The 16,094-nt window shown below is 44.7% G+C and overlaps 1 protein-coding gene across 2 annotated transcripts in view; it reads left to right on the top strand.

Moving 5' to 3' along the window:
- The first annotated feature begins 542 nt into the window (after positions 1 to 542).
- Positions 543 to 16,094, top strand: part of LOC137426818 (zinc finger protein basonuclin-2) — a 378,991-nt gene continuing 363,439 nt past the window's right edge. For both annotated transcript variants that reach the window (XR_013622396.1, XM_078771783.1), the window contains exon 1: positions 543 to 840. Coding sequence is in view for 1 of the 2 variants with exons in the window: in XM_078771783.1 (XP_078627909.1) it covers positions 787 to 840 (54 nt within the window). In the remaining variant the exon portion in view is untranslated. The remainder of the gene's footprint in view (positions 841 to 16,094) is intronic.

Raw genomic sequence — 16,094 nt, 5'->3', positions numbered from 1 at the left:
CGTTCGTGCGAATGGTGCTCCGTACGCTGCACGTGTGGCCCTCAAGGTGGCGACACATGGGAAGGGGACGAAAAACCCACCAAAAGTGCACGTGAGACCTGCGCTCTTATGGGCACGTGCACGGTGTCGTCATTCCGATACGTCACACAGGTTCATTAAACGTAAAGAACACAGAGCGCTCCCACCGTACTACACCTAGGATACCTGCCCTTAAAATCAGTGTCATTATTTTGAATGTGTTGTCTGGAATTCACTCCCAAAATACACTGCAGATTTCTTCATAAGGTAGTAAAACATAGATTTAAAATGAACCTGATGACTTCCTTCCCCTTCCCCATTTAAATCTTCCCACGCTTTAAATTGAACTCGTGCCTCGTGCCCTCTCATCGCTCCTTCCCGCAAAGCGCTCTCCGGATGCGCCACTTCGGGAGGAGAGCAGGATGCGCACGGGGCCGCCCCGGGCGCAGCGATGCGGCCCCCGGGGCACATGAAAGACACCGCCACCACCGCCGTCCCCTCCCCTACATACATGCGCTCTCTCCGGGGTTATTGCCGCCGCCGGGAAACGGGTCGGCCGAGCTCGCCTCGTTAGCGCACCGGCCGCGCTCTGCCGCTCCGCCTCTCGGCGCCCTGGGCGCGGAGAGGGAGCGAGAGAGCACGCACGGGTTGTGGAGGCAGACGGATCCGAGAGCACGGATCAGACGGAGCGGACGAGGCGGAGCGGGGCGGAGGAGGGCGAGGGGCTGGTTCGTGTCCCCCCTCGACTGCCTGCTCCTCCACCCTCCAATGCGGGACGGGAGCGCCGCCGTTGAGCGCCAGCAGGAGCATGATGAAAAGATGGTAACGTTGCTTCGCGCTAATGCTTATATGGACCGTCCAGGGCATGCTGTGCGGTGCGAGTTAAAAAAGAGATTGTGTGCCCTTTCCTGCACCGTGCGTGACGTGCATGCGTGTGGCTGCATCGCCGTGCGTGCTGCCGGTCCGCACGCTTTAATATGTTGTGAACTAAGTTTTTGAAGTTTGCACCACGTGCGTGAAACTTGTCAACGCATTCGTACATCGCACCTTTCACATTTACCTGCAGCACTTTTTTGCTTACAACCTTCTATTTACTCACGGCGTTGTATTAATTTATGAAATTAGTCACTTACAGGATTTTGTTTACTTTTGTCACATTTTATTGACTTGCGGTATACTTACCCTTTCAGGAAGTATAAACGCAAATACATAGTAAATACTGGCATATAAAATATATTAAGTAAATACAATACAAAAAATTGTATTTACTTACTGTATTATAATTCGTTATGGATATCTGTTTCGTTACAACAATGTGTCTGGTTATACTTTTTTTTTATACTTCCAGCCTATTCTTTAGTTGCATCAATTTTTTAAAAGCTGAATTTTCTTTACTTACATTTTATATTATACTTACAGCATTTTGGTTTATACTTACAACATTTAATATTATACTTACAGCATTTTGGTTTATACTTATAACATTTTGTTTATACTTATAACATTTTGTTTATACTTACAACATTTTATATTATACTTACAGCATTTTGGTTTATACTTATAACATTTTGTTTATACTTATAACATTTTGTTTATACTTACAGAATTTTGGTTTATACTTATAACATTTTGGTTTATACTTACAACATTTCATATTATACTTACAGCATTTTGGTTTATACTTATAACATTTTGTTTATACTTACAGCATTTTGGTTTATACTTACAACATTTTATATTATACTTACAGAATTTTGGTTTATACTTATAACATTTTGTTTATACTTACAACATTTTATATTATACTTACAGCATTTTGGTTTATACTTATAACATTTTGTTTATACTTCTAACATTTTGTTTATACTTACAGAATTTTGGTTTATACTTATAACATTTTGTTTATACTTACAACATTTTATATTATACTTACAGCATTTTGGTTTGTACTTATAACATTTTATATTATACTTACAGCATTTTGGTTTGTACTTAAAACAACATTTTGGTTTATACTTTGGGCAAAGGGGGAATTAAGCTCCAGGGGGCATTTGGCTCCACTACATTGTAAATGCATTATATTTACCTTCAAGATTTACAATGTAGCGAAGCCTAATGCCCCCTGGAGCTTAATTGCCCCCTTTGCCATATAACATTTTGCTTATACTTACATTTCGCTTGTACTTACAACATTTTGTATTATACTTACAACATTTTGGTTTGTACTTACAACAGCATTTTGTGTATACTTACAGCATTTTGTTTGTACTTTCAGCATTTCGTTTATACTTACAGCATTGTTTTTATACAGTGTGTTTCAAAAGAAACAGTGCAGCAGAAACTTAACACCTCTTGTGCAAATATATGTCTTTCAGAGAAAAGTATTGATTGTCAGATTCAATAAAGACTTGGTGGGTACTTCACTTGAGCTAGTCAATGATACTGCAAGTAAACAAGCATACAATTTAATTTTAAAATTAACAGACACATAAAACAAAAGTATTATCATTCAATACAGTTACTTTTGAAACACTGTATTTACTGCATTGTGTCTTTATTTACAGCTTAATGTTTACTTATAGCACTTTGTTTACAGTTGCTGCCTATTATGTAGCTACACCATTTTTCTTATGGTCACAGCCTATCTTTTATCCTTACAGCATTTGGTTCATACTTGAGCCTGGTGTTGGCTTAGCGGTTAGGGTGCCGGCTTGGGATCCTAGGGTCCTAGGTTCGAATCCCGGTCGATTGCTGAATTAACGCCAGGGGGGTTGACTCAGCCTGTCATCCTTCTGAGGTTGGCAAATTGAGCACCAGTTCACTGGTAATTTCCTGTTTGTCACAAGCGGTGACTAACAGGGTTGGCGGCAGGAAGGGCATCCGGCCATAAAACATTGCTTCAAAAAGGGGGACCAGGGTGCCCGAAAAAGGCCAATCCCTGTTCTGTGGGGAATAATGGCCTCGAAAGGTGGTTCATTTGGTTCATACTTACAGAATTTTGCTTAAACCTACTAACGCTAACAGCGTTTTGTTTATCGTTACATCTTTATGAATAGCTACACCCGATTGTTTAGTCACATAATTTTGTTGTTCATACTCATAACATTTTATTTATAGTTATAGGGTTTCTAAATTATTGCATTTTGTTCATACTTACAGCTATTGTTGTTGCAGCATTTTATTTTTAGTTATTTATTTTGTTTATAGTTACAGCCTATTATTCAGTCACAGTATTTTGTTTATATTAATATTTTCCTCTCCAAATTTACCTTTTTTTATAGCATCGGCTTTATAAGGTTCATATGAACATGAAGCAATTACATTTTCATGTGAATTTATTGCAAAGTACACTTGTTGCAAACTATGCTTATGTTATAAATATGTCGAATATTTATTGTGAACTATCGTGTTTGCTTTTGAATAATTATAATATTTAAAAAAAAAATGTTTTGCAAAATTATTTTGCTATTTTTAATGTTTTGCAAAATTATTTTGATATTTTTAATGCTTTGTAAAATTATTTGGATTTGAACTGCTTAAAGTTCGCGAAGCACAAGGGTTGCTGCTTTGACTGATGGAAAGCTAAAGGATTAATTGTACAATGTAAAATTTAATGAACAAAAGTTGTTTCACTCCGATCAAAGGCACAGCTGGACTTTCTCAATTCCTTTGAAGAATCAACTCCTGTGTCGATGGCGAATATATTTCCTCGTTCTTTGACTGTCCGTCATTGGAAGCAGAATGTTTTTTGTGAATTTTGTTTTATTTTTCTCATCTGTCAGAAGTTAGGCAGTTGTCCTTAAAAATTGATTTCGAAATGCAAACTTGATTCCTTAAAGGAGTGATATGAGGGTTTATTATCCATAGCCCCAAAATGAAGTATATTGCTTCTGTTGAAAAGTAAAATTGGCTATAAACAGATAATAATTTTAAAATTAGAATTGTAAGTGTTTGTCAAAATAATGTGGAACACTTTTGTTCATTGATTTTTCACAGCTGCAGAGGGATTTACGGATGATACATACGTATATAGTACACCGCACTTGGGCCTGTCCAGATCAGCTACGTTAAACTCCTCGGAAAGTTTTTTTTTTCTTTTGCTGTGGTTTTTCTTGTTGTTTGTCCATTGCTCTCATTCCCCATTCGGCTCATCTTGTCAGTTTACATTCCTGATTGACGTCTGGTTGCCCTTTCTCGGCGTTTCTGCTAAGAGCGAGCCTCAATGTCTTTAAAGCGGTGCTGGCGCTGACAGCATCTCCTGCGGGCATGTCGCCACCGAGATCTTCAGGTCCTGCCCTCTAGAGGTGGTTGGAAGAGACGAGAGAGAAATGAGGGTAGGGTTGAAGGGAAAGAATGAGGATAAAGGTAAGGGATTTGTAGGAGGGCTGGGGGAGGAAATTCACAGTTAGGAGATGAGGAAGATGGAAACATGGAGAAAAAGCAGAGAGAAAATAGGTTTGTGACAAAAGAAACAGAGCATAAGAATGTGGAATAATGATGACGTGGTGTTTAAGCTGTAGCTGAGAAGGGGATTCAAAGAAGGAAAATGCTGGTGTTTTTTTTTCTGCAGAAAGAGGATGATGAGGAGGGATGCATGGCTAGAATGAAAGGCCCCATGTTGCTGTTTGATGGTTCAAAGTGGTTTGCGAAGGTAAAGTCCATTGGAGTTCTTTTTGTCTCTTTATTGTTCAACAAGGAAACAGAGATAACTCTGGGTGGGAGGAGTTTCAAAGAGTTAGGACTTTGACTTAAAAGAGAGAAGCTCTTGGTAGTCATTGCCAAGTTTCGGGTCGTTTGTGCCCCTTTGGGATTTGCTGAATTCTGGTGTCTCTTTCCAGTTGTTTCGATTGAAGATGCACTCAGCGGTTTATGAAATGCACATTTGTCATTGAAAGTATGTCCAGCAATTCAACCACAGCTCCACAAAGAAATGTAATATAAGCCTTGCCGAGGACCACAGAATAGACTTTTATTTCCTGCTCAACGGTCTCTTATGTCACTGCGTCCACTTGAAACCTTTTCAGATTTTATTTGCATTATTATCCACAACCATTGCAATAAATACATTTTTCTGTTCCGTGGATGATTCATTGCTCTAAATTGTTTCCACAGATATTCAACCCCTCCACGCCATACACCATCAATTTTTTTAAACCAGTTATTCCAACTTCTACACTCCCCAGCCAATTTCATTTCTTCTCCAAGAGGCTGTCGATTTAGTACGTACGCTAAATAATTGCTTTATCACTCCAACACCCCCGCCTCCTCTTCTTCCTCCACTTGACACACACCACACTCTATTACCCAACTCTTACCTCTTCTCCTTTCTTGTTCGATTCCTCTATTATAATTTTCTTGTTTAACCTTCCCACCCCTACTTCAGTGTATGCTATATGTTTATAGACCCAGAGCAGATTAGACTTGTTTGCTCCCATGCCAGACAGATCTTGCAGACTTTGATATTTCATCTGCCCCCTCTCCAACACATTGATGGCCCATCAGCCAATCCGATTTTCATAAATCTTTAATCACAACTTACTTTACACTCAACTGTACATATATTTCTGATACTTTATCTATCATGCCACATTGTTTAACCAATATGTCGCCTGTAGGTGTTTGTGTGTAGCAATCAAAAAAATAGAACGTCTTCTAATGCTGGGTTTCTCAACCGGGGGTCCGAGGACCCCTAGGGGGCCGCAGAGTGCCGGCAGGGTGTCCTAAAAATGGCAGGGGCAAAATTATTGACTCTGTCGAGTGTTTACCATATAGTGCTTCTGTTGGTTACTTTTTAGTACTAGTACACCTGGGAGCGGTAGGGGGAGTCGTGTTGCGGAAGGGGGAAATAAAAACAGGTGAGGGGTGTCTTATCGCCTAGACCTAGCCCCCTGGAATATTTAATTGGACATGGGAGGGGGGGTGCCGGGGGGGAAGGGCACACGGAGGAAAAAAGGTTGAGAGACCCTGTTCTAATGGATACCGACACTTCCTCGCAAGCTTTCCTCTTCGTTTGTTTTTTTAAGTATCCCCACCTGATCAAATAGGGAACTTTATGGCATGCCATGTTGTCCTTACTTTGCTTTACCCTTCTGTTTGGGGAATGGTACAGCGCTGCATTATGGGTTGATATTATATTATTACGCTGCATGAAAGAGTCTCATGGGTTGCGTGAACTTTTCCTATTTAGTTTTCCTTGTGCCTGATCCATTATGAATATTTATTTCATTTTAGATGAGATTCGGTGCCTGAACGACTTCAAAACCAGACTCATTGGTGACTTGGAGTAATGGTAAGAGCGTCTGCTCTGAGTCTGAGATGTCTGGGATTCAAACCCCGGCCAAGTCATACGAAAGACTTTTAAAATAGTATGTGCTGCTTCCTTGCTTGACATTCATCATGTAAAAGGATATGAGCATGGACAATCCCTTATGTTGGCATCCATGGGGAGGAGAAAATTCCTGCTTTGGAAATGCCCCACTGAGTGCGACGAGAAAGTTGGTGCCATTTTTGTGGCGTCGCTTATACCCAGAGTGCCCCGGGAAGTGACGGCACTTCCCCAAAGCTCAGCGGCTGTGTTTGTCTCGTTTAACAGTCCTGTGTTGTGTCTTGTCTATTCGTTTGTTTGTCCATGTGTGTGTGGCTGCTCCACTGCGAGCTTTAGATCCTGTAAGAAAAACAAAAAAAGAGATAGTCTCAAAACCTTTCCATTCATGCCACCATTCATTCATGCCATCATTTTCCATCTTGATCATCTAACAAATCCAACACACCGTTGATCTTATTGTTTAGTAAAGGAAAAACTAAACCACGGGGAAGTTCAAAGGGCAGCAAATGTGTTTTAGTTGAAATTCCTCAGCAAAAGTCCCAGCAAAGCATTTGACTTTAGGGAGAAGACGCACATGGAGCAACGTTTTTTCCTTTTTTTTTCTTTTCTGAATGGTGGCAGCTGCTCACAGCTACTGCCGAGCGTGACTTGGGTTGTGACAGCGTACGGCAATGAGCTCTTTTGGATCTTGCACTTTTCCGGTGGTCGGTCCAGGAACACCCAAACAATAAGCCGAGTGTTTGACTGCAGGTGTGAAGCGAAAACCGGGCCTAGAGTCAGGCCGCTGTGGCCTTGCTGCTGGCATTGGCCCAGGATGTGGGGCTGCAGGTGGTGTGTGGGTGGCCACTCGCCATTTTTGTGCACACCGCATGTGCGAGACAGACGTACGCGAGAGTTTTTTTGCACGTAATGCCTCGAGTGTGTGATTGCGGACCGCAGTGAGGTGTGGATTTCACCACTTTGGCGCAGGAGTTATTGTGTTACATTTCTTGTTCCCCTTAATGCTATATAATAATGTGAGACCCCTACTCTTTGACAAAGCTTCAGGGCATTCACAACAAGTCGAGAAACGTTTTGAGGCTATAGAATCAATCAATGGACAGATCGACACTCCATCGCAGGATACTCACCTGAATGTGACATTCAGGGTTCCGCTGCGCTGATAGCTTCCCTACTCTTCATTAAAGACACTGCGTTCTTTAATAACATCCAGCAATGACAATTGCTCAAAGACTGGCAATTTATAGATGAGTCTGGTTTTTCTTTTTTTTTGTATACAGGATCGAGGCTCGTGAAGGAGCAAACATTAATCACACAAAAAGTCAAACCGACACCTAAAACACAAAATAAGGGGAGCGGCAGACAAGATGGGGAGAGAAGGGGAAGCACAAACACAACATTTGAGAGCAGGGACATCGAGAGAAATGTGGGAGGGAGAGGGCTTGGGGGGAGGTGGGAGAGGTATAAAACATATGGACACTGCAAGGACTTCCATGAAAGAAGTTGGAATTTCAAAAAAATTGAATCTGGGGTGAATTAGCAGGGGTAGAAAAGATCAAGGTTTTGGATGGTGGAAGATAAGAGATGGTGGTTTAAATCCAGGCTTGACAGCTCAATGGCGAGTGCACATACCAACCTATTGGACTATCCTGGTATTCCTGCCCGAAGAGGTCGGGTGAATAAAACAAACTGGCCATTTCCTGATACCAAGTGAAAAAAAAGTAACAATGATGTTTATGTCGATTAGAAATGTACATACATTGTGGATCAGACTCCAGAGACCCATGTGTAATGTTGCAAGAATATCAGCAAAACAATATGAACCCGAACCCTCCATGCCATGCCAAAATAATGGGATTGCACCTTTCATCAAGGCACCAGATATTCACAGGTTCATCTTGTTGGAAAAAGTGAATCTTCACTTTATGTAGAATAAACCCTTTTCCAATTTTTTTTTATAGGAAATTCCCCAGTTGCGCATGATGTAGAATGTAACTACTGTATCATATAGTCAGGGGGATATGGGGGACCGGGAGTTATTGTGGAAAATAAGTGTGGGTGAGGTAATGGGGTGGGGAGGGAGGAAAAGAGGGTCACCAAAATGCATCACAGATGAGAAATAGGGAAAGGCAAAAGCGAGGGTCCAGCAGGCTAAAATATAAGCTGTGAGCGACGTAATTGCATCAGGGGAAGAAATGGACTTTGGGAAGCACGCAAAAAGAAAAGTGTTGTGGAAAAGGTGATGGATGTAAGGTGCGAGTTGAGATGAGCTCAATGTAAGTGGAATGGACGAGGAGGAATCGTACAAGGCTCGAAAAATGTTTTTTTTATTTTTCAGTGTGTATGTCATGAGCTATACTCGGTTATCCCACGCACGTAAAGCAAAAAGTGGGGTTAAGCAATACACGGATTTCAAAATGACGTACAAAATGCCTTTTGCATATGCACTGTGTGTGTGTTTTCACTGACTGTTCTGCTCACCGGGCACTTTTAACCTGCCGAAGGTAGCGCAAAATCTGTGATTCAAATCAACTTTTAAAGGTAATTTTCAGCATTTAGCTGAAATGGATAACCATAATTGTTCTGTTTCTGAATGAAAATCGGACTCGTGGAAATAGAGGAAATAACCGTGGATGAGACTGAGAGGCGTTTACTTACTATCATTTCCTGTTAATTCAATTGGTGGCTGCAGTGAATATATAAAAAGTAACACACAAACACACGCATGGCCGAGGACTCTGTTATTGATGTCCGGAATCGCACCGATCGATATGCGTTTGGGACGTGGCCTGGCAGTGCAGCTTGGTGCGTTTTGTCAACTACCTCTCGCCAAGGACATATGTGACCAAGCTTTGGTGGGACCGCGTGCTGAGATGGCGACTGGTGGCAGAGGCGTCCCATGCCTAAGTTAGTGTGGGTGTTACTTGGGTGGGATCGGGCAAACCCTAGGAGGTCGCGCGGAACGACATCGTCGCCACTTCGATGGAGCGCGAAAGGGAGCACTAATGAGGAAATGGCTTGGTCCATGAGTTGTGGTTCCTTGCGGGGATGGAGATGAGTGCTTCAAGGCCAGGTAAGGCTTTTTGGATTCAGACGAGGGCACTCTACTCTGGACATGTTGCTTCTGCTGCCTCAACAATTGATGGAGGTCCTCCATGTCGGACAGAAATCAGTCTGGCACCCCGCTCTTCTCCCCAACGCCCCTCTTATGGTATCCATGGAACTCTCCACATATGGCTCGCGAACTTCCTGTCCTGTCGTAGTCAATGAGTGGCTCTGAAAGGAATTCTCTCATCTCCTCTTCCTGTCCAGGCTGGAGTTCCTCGGGGCAGTGTTCTGGGCCCTGTGCTTTTTCTGATCTTATTCAATGATCTCTCAACTGGAAAATCCTCTATCTTGTTGCAGATGACTCCACTCTCTGGCACGCCATCTATCAAGCATCAGATCAACAAACAGCAGCCACTTCACTCTCTGCAGACCTGGATAAAATTACGTACAAGCTGGTCAAACAAGTGGGGCATGTCTTTCAATCCTGACAAATCTCACTATGTATCTCCGAAAAGACCATTTGGAAACCCTCCCATATACTTTTTCAACAATCCTCTCGAAGAAGTTCTGTCACTCAAGCTTTTGGGTCTCACTATCTGCCATGATCTTTCCGGGGAAAATCACATTTCCAAGCTGGCCTCCAAAGCCAGTCGCCGACTGGGCAACCTCCGTCATACGAAGTCCTTCGGTGCCACCTCTGAGCTTCTTACCACTTACAAAGCTTTCATCCACAGCTTGATGGAGTACTGCTCTCCCCTCTGGACTAGTGCTCCTGCCTCACACCTAGCTCGGCTTCACGCTGTAGAAAGCAAGGCTTTTAAAATCATTGGTATCCCGAGATGAAGCTGATTCTGAGGGCCTTTCACTCTCTCACTGCAGGCAGGTTTTTTTGTATACTGAATCGAGGCTCGTGAAAGAGCTAACATTTACTTCACAAACAAATCAACCAGACAAACAAAACACACAAAAAGAGGGAGCGGAAAACAAGATGGGGAGAGAAGGGGAAGCACACAAACACAACATTTGAGAGCAGGGAGATGTGTGGAAGGGAGAGGGCTTGGGGGGAGGAGGCGTGGGAAGGGGGGGGGGGTGGAGGGAGAAGTATAAACCACAAGGACGCCAAGGACTTCCAGGACAGAAGTTGGTATTTCAAAAAAGTGGAATTGGGGTGAAATTAGCAGGGGTAGAAAAGATCAAGGTTTTGGATGGGGGAAGATAAGAGATGGTGGTGAACAGCTGTTTTAAAGACCTGGAGGGTGGAGTGGGATTGAAGAGAGTGAGGGAGTTTGTTCCAGAGGCGGGAGAAGAGAGGAATGAAGGAGTGAAGGTGAGCAGAGAGTCTTGATTTTGGCAGTTTGACCATAAGAGGGTTGCAGGCAGATCTTGTGCGACCTGTAGGAATATTTGCTGGACAGAGCCCAGAGAGAGCTGGGGGGGCAAGGCCAGAGAGGAGTCGGTAGAAGACGGAAAGACCACCAACCTGCCTGTGGTGAGTGAGTGAGAGGCCCTTGGAGTTAGCTTCATCGCGGGAGATTCCAATGATTCTGAATGCTTTGGTTTCAACAGCGTGAAGACGAGCTAGGTGTGAGGCAGGAGCACCAGCCCAGAGGGGAGAGCAGTATTCCATTGAGCTGCGGATGAAAGCCTTGTATGTGGTGAGGAGCTCAGGTGTGCCAAGGAAGGACTTTGCACGACGGAGGATGCCCAGTCGGCGACTGGCTTTGGAGGCCAGATTTGAAATGTGGTTTTCCCAGGAAAGATCATGGCAGATAGTGAGACCCAAAAGCTTGAGTGACAGAACTTCTTGGAGAGGATTATTCAGAAAGTGGATGGGAGGGTTGTCCAGTCGGTCTTTTCGGAGAGACATCGTAAGAGTGTGAGATTTGTCAGGATTGAAAGACATGTTCCACTTGTTTGCCCAGTCTGTGATTTTGTCCAGGTCTGCAGAGAGTGAGGAGGCAGCAGACTGCCGATCTGAGGGATGAAGAATGGAGCGACAGAGAGTAGAGTCATCAGCAAAGAGATACAGAGGATTTTCAAGAGAGTCAGAGAGATCATTGATGAAGACCAGAAAAAGCACAGGGCCCAGAACACTGCCTTGTGGAACTCCAGCCTGAACAGGAAGAGGAGATGAGAGAAACCCATTCAGGGCCACACATTGACTACGACTAGAGAGGAAGTCCGCCAGCCATGCGTGGAGATTTCCATTGATACCAAAAGAGGAGAGTTTGGTGAGCAGAGCGGGGTGCCAGACCGTATCGAAGGCACGTGATATGTCAAGGGAGACTGCTCTAATTTCCTGTTTGGCATTGAGGACCTCCATCCATTGTTGAGAAAGCAGAAGCAGCATGTCCAGAGTAGAGTGTCCAGGTCTGAAACCAAATTGATGATCAGAGATCAAGCCATTGGAGAAGAGGAAAGATTTCATATCTGAAGCAATGATGGATTCCATGACTTTGCTGATAATTGGGAGAAGGCTGATTGGTCTGTAGTTGCTGGGATCTGTTTTTGCACCTTTTTTGTGCAAAGCGGTGATGTTGGCAGATTTCCAAGCAGATGGAAGATGACCTTGAGCAAAAGAGAGGGTGAAGAGAACAGAGAGAGGGACTGAAAGAGCGGAAGAACAGGATTTTAGGACCCGTGGGCTGATGCCGTCAGGTCCAGTTGCAGAATCCGAGTCGAGGGTTGACAGAAACTTTTCCACCTTGTCAGGAGGAAAGGACACAGAGTCCAGGAGCAGCTGGGTACGACTGGGTACGGTGGGTACAGAGGGGGATGGGTTTGGGACAGAAGATTTAGAGGCAAACACAGAGTTGAGGCATTCAGCTTTTTCACGCGTGGAGTCAGCCGTGTGGCCATTTGAGGTGAGGGAGGGGATGGAGGGGGGACAAACACCAGAAACAGATTTGACCAGACGCCACCAGGATTTGGAAGAGGGAGACAGATAAGAGAGTTCGGTCCTGAGAACGGAGAGATATTGTTTCCTGGCTCTCCTGAGGGTGGACACACACTTGTTTCGGGCTTTGTGAAAGGAAATGAGATTTCCTTCCGTTGGATTTGCTTTCCAGGAGACGAAAGCAAGTTGTTTCTGGGCAATAGCCTCACCACAAGATTCCGTGTACCATTGAAGGGAGGAAGGGTAAGACAACAGAAGACGAGATGGGATAAATCTGTGCATGAGAGAGAGCAGTTTGCTTTGGAAGAATTCCCAGGAAGAATTTATGTCAGAGGCAGTAGAGATGGGAGACCAGTCCAGATGATTGATGGCTGCTTGAAGACCGTGCCAGTTGGCCTGAGTGAAATGCCAGACTCGTCGACGCTGAGGAGGCTCTCTGAGAATGGTCAGAGAGATGTCCACTTTAACAAGCACATGATCAGAAGAGCCGATTGGAGCAGAAGAAGAGCAGCAGACATTTTCAGGGAAGTTAGTCATAACCAAGTCCAGAAGAGAAGATGCTCCGTTGACTGAAATCCGGGTCGGGAAATTGACAGATTGTGTCAGTCCCAGTGAGTCACAGAAGTCCTTTGCTGAAGAGCCATGGCTGGTGAGAGCGGTACCCACACCCAGCCAACTGGCATGGTGACAGTTGAAATCACCACATATGAGGAAGAGAGAGTTGGGATGGGTAGATAGAAGTTGGTCCATATTCTCAGACAGCGAGATGTAGATGGAGTCATCACTGTTTGGTGGACGGTACAACACACATATGAACAAAAGGTGGGAGCGAAGGGGAAGCCGTAGCCAAAGGTATTCCTGGGGGTGAGGTGGAGAGAGGGCAGTGCAGGGCGAGTGAGGAAGAGTTTTTTATAAAGATAGCAACCCCACCTCCAGGATGAGGCTCAGGTCTATCATACCGGAGGAGGGAGTAACCTGGGAGAGATACCAAGGAATCAGAGACATCATGAAGGAGGAAAGTTTCTGTTAAGCAGATCACATCTGGTTTGTCAGAAGCAACCTGTATGGAGAGATCAGACAAGTTTGAGCGAAAGCCCCGGATGTTTGAGGTCCATACTGTTAAGGAAGAGGAAGGGGGAGCATCGGATACAGAACAGGGGGGGGGAGCGGTAGGGTAAGATGTGGAAGAGGAGGAAGAGGTAGGGAGAGCTGTTGAAGGTGTGTCGGAGATTACAGAATAGCTTGGAGAAAGGGAAGAATGGGGCAGACAAAAGGTTTGATGGTGATTGGGAGAGGCGCAGTGAGGTGTTATTTGACAAGGGGGAAGAGCGAGGCAGAAGGTTGAGGGAGATGAAGGTGAAAGTTGGAAGGGGGAAGAAGCGGGGAGGACGCTTTGAGGGGGAGGGGTGAGGGGGAGTCTAGGAGGGGAGGAGCGAGGGAGAGTCTCGGAGCGGAGGGGTGTGGGGGGAGATTTGAAAGGAATGGGTGATTGGGAAGATTTGGAGGGGAGGGGCAAGGGGGAAGATTTGAAAGAGATCGGTGATGGGGATGATTTGGAGGGGATGGGCAAGGGGGTAGATTTAGAGGGGAGGGGTGATGGGAAATGGGATTTTGGGGTGATGGGATTTTGAAAAATGTACGATTAATGGGAAACGAACATTTATTGCAAAATGAGTTTCTTGAGACATTCGAGTCAAAAATACGTTTGAGGACGCTGGAGGGAGGATGGAGTGCTGGAGAGTTTAGGGAATGAATGAAAGATGCACTATAAGAGATGGAATTTTTTTTGGAATGAATGGATATGGTGAGCAAGTCGAAAGTATCCTTTTATAGAAGAAGAAGAAAAAGGTGTTATAGAATATGACAGAATACAGGTCTTCAGGGGTCAGATGAGACATTTTTTAACAACGTGATCACAAACGAAACAACGTGGTCGAAAAACGAACGAACGAACAAATAAGAACGAATAAACGAATAAGAACAGAAGGAAATGTTTTTCGGTTTTTTTTTTGTTTTTGAGATTTTAAAACAAGGAAGTATGGGATGAAAAGACCGTGAAAAACAGAGACCGGAAAATAATTGCAGCGCGATCAGAGAACCGCTGAGACAAAAATGAAGCCTCAAGCCAAGGTTGGACACAGTAGCCTAGTACTACACTTAGGCCTCAGAATACGCGATAAGAGAGACCGACGATTCTGTACACAGGTATGAAAAACCAACGCCAAGAATACTATTCAAGACACCCCAATAGGTACATACAAGACCAGTTTCGACAAAAACACAATTGAGAAAAGTTACTTAACTTCGAAAGCGAGCGTGCATGGACAGCTTTGAAGAGATGAGACCTCCAATCTTGCGCATGCGCATCAATCCGCATGCGAATTCTTGGTGGTCTTTCTATCTTTTACCAACTCCTCTCCGGCCTTGCACCCCCTGCTCTGTCTGTGCTCTGTCCCCCAAATATTCATGCAGGACACACAATATCTGCCACCACCCCTCTTCTGGTGAAACTGCCAAAATCAAGACTCTGCTCACCTTCACTCTTTCATTCCTCTTTTTCCCCACCTCTGGAACAAACTCCCATACTCTCTTCAATCCCTCTCCTCCCTCCAGGTCTTTCAAACAGCTGTTCACCACCATCTCTTATCTTCCCCCATCCAAAACCTTGATCTTTTCTACACCCTTTAAATCACCCAAAATCCACCTCCTTCAAATTCCTTGTTTCTTTCCTGAAATCCCCTGTTGTGTACATCTTGTTTGTCCTGTGTATCACGCCCCAGCCTTCTCTATTCCATAGATCTCTTGGTGTTCCTGTTCCCTGCTGTTGTTGTGCTTCCCTCTCTCTCCGCTTCTTGTCTCCCACTCCCTTTATTATATTGTAACGAATTTGAGAAGTGTAACGGTTTTGAGAAGTGTAACAATTTTGGAAAAAGTGTAACGAATGTGAAAAGTATGGTTTTGTTGTGTGTAACACCCTCGTAATGTAAATAATGGTCGCAGCCGTCCTCCTAGTTAATTCCATGAAACTTACACACAGGCCACGATATATCTTTTTAAATAGTTTATTTCCTTATTCTATGTAGGCTAAATATGTGTTTCCCACTAGATTGACTCTGCATTGCATCAAACGAAATAAAGCGTAGGCCCCTCCGATGATCCATGGCAGCTCAAGTGCCAGGGATTCCCCCACTTGAGCTTTGACAGCAACCGTTTATTGCAGTACTGAACTGCTGTGCAACGTGACGGCGCCTTACCTGCAGCTGCTGACCGGTTTTCGCCATTTGCGGCCATTACGAACAAGGGGAGTGGCTAGAGAAGACGGGTCGCCCCCCTCGTCATAGGGGGGAGGAGTAAGTCGGCCCCGCTCATCCAACCCAGAACAAGGGGTTTGGCTAAGAGAGGGCAGAGCGGGAACCCCCGAGAAAGTGCGCGAAGGTTCGGTGAGGAAACGAATATAAGCCGCCGCGGGACGCACTCCAGGCTCTTGCTCTGACCCCGTGCTCTTGCTCTGACCCCGTCCTCTTGCTTGCTGTCGCTCGTTGTTGCTGGGGAGAAGGAAGACGCCTGAACGAGCAGGTGTGTGCGAGCCATCGTGCGACCAGCTGCGCTGCAGCTAAGGGGGCAGCTAAGGGGCCGCAGGCCACGAAAAGGCCGCGCCAGGCAGCAATCCACGCTCGACCCTCCATTGCCTCCCAAAACAACCATCCATCCTCAAGCCATACCTGCCTGCAATATCCCCCGTGTAAGTGTGAACGTCGTCTGTCCTAATCGTTGTCCTGGGGTTAAGTAAATTGACTAGTATAAGCT

Source organism: Myxine glutinosa, chromosome 2 (assembly GCF_964187855.1).
Source record: "Myxine glutinosa chromosome 2, kmMyxGlut1.1, whole genome shotgun sequence".
NCBI classification, from domain to species: Eukaryota; Metazoa; Chordata; class Myxini; order Myxiniformes; family Myxinidae; genus Myxine; species Myxine glutinosa.
The sequence above is the reverse complement of the archived record's forward strand: the minus strand, read 5'-3'. Positions and strand labels throughout refer to the sequence as shown.